The sequence below is a fragment of the Oxyura jamaicensis genome (genome assembly GCF_011077185.1).
Source record: "Oxyura jamaicensis isolate SHBP4307 breed ruddy duck chromosome 7 unlocalized genomic scaffold, BPBGC_Ojam_1.0 oxy7_random_OJ72347, whole genome shotgun sequence".
Taxonomy (NCBI): domain Eukaryota; kingdom Metazoa; phylum Chordata; class Aves; order Anseriformes; family Anatidae; genus Oxyura; species Oxyura jamaicensis.
The window spans coordinates 399-10,059 of NW_023304071.1; the positions used below are offsets into that span (position 1 = coordinate 399).

Consider the following 9,661-nt stretch of genomic DNA (forward strand, 5'->3'; position numbering starts at 1 on the left):
TTCACCTTCTTGCAAAGACCCTTGGATGGTATCTGGTATATCCAATATATCCAGCAGTGTCACGTCAGGTGGCACTGCTGCTGTAAGAAGTTCCCACCACAGCTTATCGCAGCCCCCTGCTGTCCCTCCCTTTTGTACCAGCATCTAACAGCTGTCTGCGCTGTCATTTTACAAGCTGGACTGAAGAACCGGAGGGGGCTGGAAGAGCCTCTCTGCTCCCCCTGCCTAATTCTGTATTTGGATCACTTCTGTCAGACGGCAGGCAGCTCCACAGCAGCTGCATCGCCACAGCTCAAGAAGCGGGCTATAGGGATTCTGGACTGTCCAGTCTCTCTCCTTACATTTCATGAAGACACGCATCAAATTTTATTTCAAAAAGAGTTATCACAGTACAGCTTTTCTGTGAGGAAAAAAAAAAAAAAAAAAAAAAAAAAGCTATAGCTCTAGAGATACCACACACCTAGCCAGTGGCAATGAACCATTTCTACAGCTATATTCAGTGTATCGGAAATTTCATCATAAGCCCAGTAGTCCACAGGCATGCAGAGCACTTTGGTTTTACTCAGCTTAGCACCACGTTAGAGTTCCACCTGGTGGCTAATGAAAACAAATCATTTTTTCACAGTAGTTCCTCCTGTATAGCTGTGCAAAGTATTATAAGGAAGTCACCTGAAAATTTTCATGTCAGAGCATGACTGGACTGAAAATATATGGAAATATTTTTCCCACATTTATGCTCCTGAATTAAGATGAAGATAAACCATATAGCTTTTAATGAATGTCTGCTAAGAGACTGCACCTGATGTTTCACTCCTGAGGTAAGCAGTACTACTAGGAATACTGCATCTGCTGTTTTCTGTAGCAGCAATATGAAAATCAAGTGTTTATACGTTATACACACAGACACAGCCATGTGAACGCATAGCACTGGGAAGATTACCTACTGCTTCCCATTTGTTCAGTTCAGGGTTGTATTTCTCAATACTCTGCAGGTACGTTCCTTTCGAATAGGAGTATCCTCCCGTCACATAGATGCATCCGTTCATGACCACCGCACCACACTCCATTCTTCTCTCCGTCATGTGAGCCATCTGCTTCCACTCATTTTGCTCTGGGTCATAGCAGTCCGTGATCGTGGTCTGTCCACCCACAAAATAGATCTTGTTTTGTAACGTAATTGAACACAATCCATATTCTTCAGGAAGAAAGGAATACAATTCAACTCAGCATGATAAGATTATCTTAAACTGCAGCTACACAACAAACAGTGGGCACCGCAGAGGCCAGCTGAGTTTCTTCACTGAACTTAGTAAACACCCTCAGGAATTTCTGCTAGACACACATAGACGAGCACCAGTATTTAGTGACAGTCTCTCTAGAAACTTATTGTTACCAAATGTAGAAAAAAGAAAAAGCCTTTTGAAAATTCATATAAAAGACCTTTGCCAAACAAATATGAGTAGACAGATTTTATGGGAAGTTAGCTTACTATGTTATTTAATAAAGTAATAAGGTTCCTTAGTTGAGTATTATGAAGTGATTTCTATAGAGCAGACATTGAGGGGGGCCTTTCTGTGCCTTCTCCAAACCTGGGAACAGTAGATCACCCCAAAGTGTCCACTCTGAACCTTGCTGCCCTACAAGTTTTCCTCATCTTACTAGGAACTAGTCAGAAACTCTTAGTGGGTTTAAAGACTCCTAGTTAGGATTAAACAAATCAAACTCTACGCCCATTACAGAAATTATTGTTTACCTGGATGCGGACTTGTGGCGACTATACTCCACTCGTTGCTACCTGAATGGTACCTCTGGATTTTATCATAGGTGCAGCTTCCTCTGTAGCCGTAGTGACCTCCGGTTACATAGATGACTTCATGCAGGACGCAGGCAGTGGCGTTTCCAACACCTGTATGCAGTGTGAAAGTCACAACACGCCTTCAGACGGCACACAACAGCCGCTGGCACTTCCACTGATAACCCCAATTTAAATGGCTTGTTAATTAACATTTTAGGATGAAATTATATTTGCAAGCGTTTAAATGAATGTGAAATTAAATAAACTGTCAAGACACCTTATTTTAGCAGCGTAAGTCATGAGCAATTACGTAAACATGCAGTAACCGACATGCATGGCATGTAATACGGCCATAGAAAATTTCACATAATCCTTACGCAGTTGTTAAGGACACGGTCACGCTGGTCCGGAACAGGGAATTACTTCCAATATTTCACTAAGTCTGAGTGATTTTATAAGTCTCACATACATGGAAAGAACAAAGTCAATGGGAGCTGAGATTATTCAGTGTCTCGGGGTATTTTTAGTCTCTCTCATACTATTAACAACACTGCTGTACAAACAAGGACACAAATAGAATGTAGCCATGTTAACTCCGTCTCCAGGAGAACAAAACAAAAATAAAACAAGGGAACTGCAAGAGAAAACTGACAAACCCTAGCAAATTAGTGTGTTTTTAAGCATTTAAAAAGCTTCAGGCAGAAAACGCGACCAAATGCCTGCACAGAACACATAACTGCTCATAGCATTAAAGCAGCTTTCCTGGATTTAAATTAAGAGAATAATAGCAGTGATTGTGGGAAAGATTTAAACATTAAAGAAACAATTGCATAAGCATGATTAGCGTTTTTCCTGTGAGATACCTCAAAAAACTCTCAAAAAATACCATGTTGCATCAACTTACGGTAAAATCTTACAAAAGAATTCATTACTAATTGCAAATAATTACACTAAATTATAAAAGTTATTATAAGATGTGTGATTATTTATAATTTTTATAACCAAATAATATCGTTTAGTGAGATTGTGATCCAAATTCATACATTTTTAACAGATCACTATTTTGGCTGCTAAAAATAGGAATGAGTGCTTTTCCTAATCCTCACACTAAAGATTAAACTAAGGAACCCAAACAGATGATACACTGAAACATGAGCAAGCTGCATGCAAGAAATTTTAAGTGAAGACAGACTTATTTTGGTATAAAACCAGATTATTTTCTGTACAATTATTTATAATACGATCCCTTTGTTCACTCTTTGAGGATATGCTGAATAGACTTGAATCCCAGGTAGGTTTCTAATTTCTTTCCAAGCTGAACAAAAAATTAGCTCCTGATGGAAGACAAAATTAAAAGGAGACCACCACACCACCGCCTGCTTGTTCATCGTGTGGTCAGCCCAGCATTTGGATGCTTGCAGCGGTTTGGCTAGTAAAGACCTGAACCATAGCCCACCACAACCACCAGGACGCTTCCCATGAACTTCACTAAAACTTGGATCAACCCCTAAACGTGTCAGTGGCACTTCTATGTGGCAAAGGTGGAAGGACTGACGTTGTGGAGCAGACACCACCCAAAGCCTTACTTACCTTTGATCATGTTTGCAATAGGAACCCATTTCTTTTTTAAAGGATCATAGAACTCAGCTTCTTGCACTGGAGCTCCCTGCCGGTAACCACCCAACGCATAGATGCAGCCACTGAGGGAAACTGCACAGTGGTAATACCTCGCATCAAGCATGGGGCAGCCTTCGGTCCACTCGTCTCTCTCACTGTTATATATCCACACAGTATCGAGGGCTTCGATGCTCTCCGTTCTATAACCTCCCGTCACATACACGTCTGGTCCCAGGTTCGTGACCCCATAGCTCTCCCGGGTATGATCTGGCATGTCTGTTCCCTGGACCCATGTGTTGGTTAACGGATCCCAAACATGCACCTCTGATAAGGGATGCCAGTAATACCCTCCAATCACATACATGGCGGCCGTTGGTCTTTTGGAGAGGCCTTTGGGACTGGGGTTCAGGGCGTTGTATACAAGTGACCGGATTTTATTACCATTAAGTCGGCATTTTTTTTGTAGGCTTAAAGCTGACCTCAAGTACACGTTATCTAAGTCTATTTGGATGCAGCTCAGCAGTTCATAGATGTCCTCGATTCTCTCTTCCACGTCGTGCGCCACCCACTTCACCACCGCTTCGATGGCTGCCTCTTCCTTCCAGACATTCAGGTTCTCTCTGGAGAGGATGAACGCAAGCTTCTCCTTGCCGATGTCCAGGAACTCCTCCTGCTTCCACACGTCTTCGAACTGCCACAGCAGCATCCTCCGCGCCTCCTTCTCCAGCTCCGAGCAGCTGTGGTACTCGGCAAAGGCGTGCATCCCTATGCAGTTGTCGGTATCCAAGTGCCTGACCAGAAACTGCTCGCAGGCTTTCTTGACCGAGGCGAACTGGAGGAGGTCCGCCGCCTGCAGCAGGCTTTGGACGTTTCTCTTTGTTATCTGGATCTGGGAGGTGTACGCGTAATTCACGAGGGCTTCCAGCACGGCGTGGCTGAGCTCGGGGAGCCTGACCTGGCTTTTAGCCTTCTCCTTCATGTCGGCCGTGAACATGGCTTTGAAGTAACTGCTGCAAGCCGCCAGGACGGCTCTGTGGCAGCGGAGGCAGACTCCCGAGGCGCCCTGAAGCGCGATGTCCGTGAACAGCCCGTCCAGATAGAAGCCGCGGAACGCCCCCAGGAGCCGCGCGGGGTGCGCGGGGTCCTCGTACAGGTACACCTCCGCCTCCCCCACCACCTCCTGCCCCCGCCCGACCATGCCCCAACCGCCGGGCCCCCTCCAGCTCCCCCCCGCCCCCGCCCGCCCCTTACGCCCGGGGCCGCCGGGGCCCGCGGGAGGCGGAGCCGCGCAGGCAGCGCCCAGGTGGGCGCCGGCCCCCGGCCCCTGCGTGGGGCCGCTCACCGGCCCTGAGGGGCGGCAGCAGCTGCGCGGGCAGCGGCTCCCGGCCGCACCACAAAGCCGGAGCGCCTCCCGCTGCCCCCGGCAGCGCCCCGGGGCTGGCCCCTGCCTCCGGCGTGAGGGGAGCGAGCCCGGGGGCGCTCCCAAAAAGCGGGGTTTGGGAGGGGCGGGCCAGGGCTCCCCTCAACGCCTGAGCCTGCGAGGCGCAAGTGACAGCCCCAAACTGTGCTGACTCCGACTGTAAGCAAATTATTCTAAATTTATACGGCTATTTATACGGAATTAATTCTAAATTTATTCCGGTTCACAATTTCAGCGTTCTCTTCTCTGCTGGCACAGTGTTTTCAGCAGCAGATGCCCTACACGCGTGGGGAGCATCCCCTGAGGATCAAGTGGCCGTGCTCCTCCTGGAGGGCCAGGGCTCCCTCTTAGCAACAGTGGGACTCCGGTCCTGTGGATGTGCCAGCCGGACTCTCCCTGCCCTGTGCTGCAAGCGCTCCTTTTACCAAGTGGAGGGAAGTATTTCCTGTTATTGGCCAAGTGCCTGCAGACCCCAAGGAGAAACTAGGAGAGCTCCTGCTCTGCACAGACTTAAAAGCATTTTTTTTTCTTTTTTTTTTTTTTTTTCTTTTCTTTGAATTACTGGTGGTACTTCCTCCCTGATTCCCACCAAAAGCATGAATTGAAGAAGGAATCTGAGGGGTGAGGTGTACATGGGTACCCTCCTCCACCACCCTTGCTCACATGCAGGCTGCAACAGGACTCCAACTTTCCCTTGGCCTCTATATAGCAACACAAGACATAAAAAAATACCCCAAAAATCCTTCACACCTCTTTGCCTTTTTTTTTTTTTTTTTTCCTTCCCTCCCAACCACTCTTGATGCATTGTTAGCTCAGGAAATGAGTTTCGTGCTGCAACCCAGGCATTAGCAGCAGCCTCACCAGGGCCTGTCCCACAGCCACATTACTCCACACATTTTTATTTTTATTTTTTTCCTCTAGAGCATTCCCTTGTAGGGCCCTGAGTCTGCTTGTATGCCCCCAGGCCAACGGCTTTGTTTTGTTGCTGTTTTTCAGCTTCCATTTCATCAGCTTCCTATGGATATGCACAAACTTCTCTCAGCTCCTGGCCACCCTACTAGCACATAAGGTCAGGGCATAGTATTACAGCTAAGTACTCCTTACAGCAGCTTGTGTGTAATACCATATCTGTTACCATACATTTCCCATATGCACAGCAGCCTCTCACTATGCATTCCTTAACATTTTTACCTGTTACCACATTTCCCCAGAAGCTGAACATCTCCCCCACCAGAGGGCATGCTGTTTTACCCACCCAGCAAGTCAGGCCAGCAACACTAAGTACAGAACGTGTACCCTTTGAAGGATCTGCTCCATCTTCTCCTTTTCTCTTTTGGCTGTGAAGTCAGCTTCAGCTGGTAACACAATCTGGAGATACGCATCTCCCCTCCCCTATACCCAAACGTGGGAAAATGTGGTAATCGTGGTGCTTCAGAAAACTGATTTTCCTTTTAAAACTGATTTTCTCTTTTATTTTCAGAAGAGGAGAAAAAAAAATAACACAAGACCTCATTAACTGCTTAATGGCTTACCTGCTGGAATGGAAAAGCTCCTTCTGTCTCTAACACACACTTTGTCCAGCAAATAGCATCAGCTCTACCCTGTACTTGAAGTGACTGAATCATAGTAGCTAATCTTTCAATTAGTTTTATTTGCTTAATCTATTCTCATCTCCTGCTTCTGTACTCTATCACAAAAAAAGTAAAAACAATCCCTTTTTATTATGGAGATCAATGTCTTAATGATTCAGCAATATAGCAAACTACAAGATAAGGTTCCTATGGCTAAAGAATATTAGGGAACCTAATGTACGTGGAAGAAAAAAATGAATAATTATTCATATACTAGGTGGTCGGGGCTTCTTGGTTTGGTTCTTTGCTTTTTAAATAAGCAATAACTGAGATCTGCAGAAAAACAGAAGGCAAACTGTTTTGCAGCTAGGTTATGAAGAGCACAGAGGAGATGGGCACAGTACCTGTTAACACTTAGCAGCACATCCAGAATGAAGGACATACACAACTCAAAGAAGTAACCACACAATATTGTGCTATGCAACAGCCATTAGTACTTTCATGCAACCTGCAAATCTGAAAACTTAAAACTGTTGAGGCCCACCAGTTAGTCAGATGCTGTCTTTGTGCCCTTGCACAAGACAACAAGGTGAGATCTCTAGTGTAAACACCTCAGACAGCTATCAACTATCCAGCATTGAAGCCCCTAAATAAATCACTTATATTATCTGGGACACCTTAGATAACAAAATTGCTAAAGCAAGCTGCTATAATTAGTTAAAATAGGTGAAGGGCTAAACCCCAGTACAAGGCAGTACTCAAATGAAATCCTCAAGATTTCCCCTCAAAACAGGGAAGACCACCCCTAAAAACCTTCAACTTTGAAGAAGAAGGTAGGGACAACATCCAGTGTCCATAAGAAAATGAGAAGAGCACCGCACAGACAACACAGAAGATGACAGCTAGAGCAATTACAGGTTGCTGAGCTACGTCTTGGATATCTGCAACTGAACTACTGCAAAAGTTAGACCAATTTCTCAGCTACTAAGGCACATAAGGGTAGACGTCAGTTTAATAGTAGACTATAACCTATTTTGGGAGGCCAAGAAAACATTTGGCATGAAAACACATGACTTCAATGAGACGTATTTCCGTATGCATAGCACGAAGTCTTAGGGCTTATCTCGCTGTGAGACAGACTCCATGGCCACAGGCGTTTCCTGCAACTACCAGAAGGCAGGTGAATTCCGTTACTAAGTTAGAATGGGCAGAGACGCTCCCTTACAGCCCGTGAGAGGGCTGTGCAGCGCACACAGAGTGAACGGGCAAAGCTGTGCAAACACATGCACACGCACCGTTCCATGGTCCACTGCAGCGAAAACCCATCAAGGAAAAGCATCCGTCTGGCTCTGAGCAGGCAGCAGGGAAGATCTAACCAGCGGCAGCCCTACGCACGCGGTTGGGGTGCTAGTCGGGGAAATGGGAGAGTGGCTCTCCTGTCAACAGCACCGCACCATTCTAACTGTTCTCCAGAAGAGAAGGGGTCTGAATGACAACATAAACGGTGCCTAATAACACACAGGCCAGCAGAACACTTCACAGAAATCATGAATGTTGCTTCTGTCACTGACAGTAACTTGTTGTCTTTAATTAAAACTCTTAAAAAGGAATTTTGTTTGATAAAATATTCAGTATATTAAAAATATAAGTGCATCTTCAGATCAAACAAGATTAGAGGCATACCAAATCACTTACAAATTAAACATTTACCCTGATTAAATAGTATTCAAAGCCAATGGTTCCAGACCCATGCTCCTGGTAAGTTAAGAATTTAAGTTCTTTATAAGAATTCTTTCTTTCTTTCGTGCACTAATCCCACTCCTTTCCCTGAGCACATGGAACAGACCTCACATGCAGGCAGTAATGGTTCAGGGTAGGGAGATTAATGGCAATTCCCCCTGCAACCCTCCCACCCCCTTTGCCACTGATGTTGGAATGCGTAGTATGCTAGAAAGCTATTTTAACATCACTTTCCCTCCATTGCTAAAATTGAACATAGTTTTGTATCATGTTTAAAAAACAAAGGTTCAGAGAGCATCCCAGTTATACATTTTTGTGCTTTTATGCACATGCAGTGTTTCTCTCCTGGGAAGAAAGAGGTGCAACTATACTGGTTTCCTTTTATCATCTGAATTATTCCTTTATAAGCAGCTTCAGGTAAGACACTATTTCAACAGCAGTTGACCAAACCAGAACAGAACACTCTACAGGACTGTGATCTTGGGAGAGCTGAGAAATCCTTTTCTCTAAGGTATACCCGTGCCTTGGCATAGCGATATCATTCTTCCTCAGAGACATTACTGGACATAAATCATTCCCGCCGTCACCTATATATACGATTTGTGTATAACTTACTCCTCGCTCCAACTGTTTATCTAGAAATTCTTTTAAAACTTTCCTTTTGCAAAGGTTTTTTGGGCACTTTGAGCAATGGTGAGCATGAAAGTTCTGTACAGTTAGGTAGCCGGCACTGCTGAATGCTGCAGGGTTTGTAAACACTTCATCAAACACCTCGCGGAAGTCAGCGGCTTTTAGAATCCAGTCAATAAATACTGTATTCGAATCTGAAACAATTATGCAGTCGAAAAGCTCTTTGTTCTCGCCAATGAAACGCAGAAGATCTCCCATTCCCGCAGTGAAAGGGATCGTTGTCATAGTCCTTCTCATCTCCTCTTCTTGGACACCGCTGTCTCCCAGGTAGACAAAGACTCTGCCCATGTATTCCGTCCAGTGCCCGGGCTGGTAGGAGTTCCGTAGTCCATTAGGAAGCTTCTTCCCAGGAGCGCACTTCACAATCCAGGTGTCGCTATTTTCATCTACGATCGTATGGTCAAAGTCAAAAACCAGCAGGAATTTCATAGCTGTCCAGGGGCACTTCACAGAACAAACAGAAGAGAAAAAAAAAATATAAAGGGAAATATATAAAAACCTACTCAACTCCTGCCCCGATCTTGCGCTCGCGTGAGAAAAATCACGCGAGAAATGGGAGCTGTGACTCGGACACGGGCTGAGGAGGCTGCCTGCGGCCGCTCAGCTCCGGGACGCGAGGCCGAGGCGGGCAGCCCGCGGCAGCTCCCGGCCCGGCGGCGCCATCTCAGAGCCGTGCTGCGGGACGGGACCGGCCGCGGCCCTCGCCGCCACCGCGCGGGGCTCCCGCGGCCGGGCCGCGCTGCCGGACGCTGCCCCCGCGGAGGTTGAGCCCACCTCAACCCTGCGGCGGCCCGAGCGAGGCGCGGACCCCCCCCGCCCGGCACAGGA

General features: G+C 46.2%; 2 protein-coding genes across 2 annotated transcripts; both read right to left on the reverse strand.

Annotated features, from left to right (window-relative positions):
- Nucleotides 1-744: 744 nt before the first annotated feature.
- LOC118157605 (kelch-like protein 23) lies at nucleotides 745-4,620 on the reverse strand. The gene is made up of 3 exons (XM_035312001.1): nucleotides 3,386-4,620; nucleotides 1,754-1,906; nucleotides 745-1,195 (listed from the first exon to the last, which is right to left on the reverse strand). The coding sequence occupies exons 1-3, from the start codon at nucleotides 4,608-4,610 to the stop codon at nucleotides 885-887; spliced, it is 1,689 nt and encodes a 562-aa protein (XP_035167892.1). The 5' UTR covers nucleotides 4,611-4,620; the 3' UTR covers nucleotides 745-884.
- A 3,334-nt stretch (nucleotides 4,621-7,954) lies between these two features.
- On the reverse strand, nucleotides 7,955-9,572 carry PHOSPHO2 (phosphatase, orphan 2). The gene is made up of 2 exons (XM_035312000.1): nucleotides 9,419-9,572; nucleotides 7,955-9,276 (listed from the first exon to the last, which is right to left on the reverse strand). Exon 2 carries the CDS (start codon nucleotides 9,260-9,262, stop codon nucleotides 8,537-8,539), a length of 726 nt encoding a protein of 241 aa, XP_035167891.1. The 5' UTR covers nucleotides 9,263-9,276; nucleotides 9,419-9,572; the 3' UTR covers nucleotides 7,955-8,536.
- Nucleotides 9,573-9,661: the final 89 nt, after the last annotated feature.

Coding starts and splice junctions, on each gene's coding strand:
- LOC118157605 (XM_035312001.1), bottom strand. CDS start 4,610: ATGGTCGGGCGGGGGCAGGAGGTGGTGGGGGAGGCGGAGGTGTACCTG. Junction 1,907..3,385: donor TATTGCAAACATGATCAAAG/GTAAGTAAGGCT, acceptor CACTGCATACAG/GTGTTGGAAACGCCACTGCC. Junction 1,196..1,753: donor CGCCACAAGTCCGCATCCAG/GTAAACAATAAT, acceptor TTCTTCCTGAAG/AATATGGATTGTGTTCAATT.
- PHOSPHO2 (XM_035312000.1), bottom strand. CDS start 9,262: ATGAAATTCCTGCTGGTTTTTGACTTTGACCATACGATCGTAGATGAA.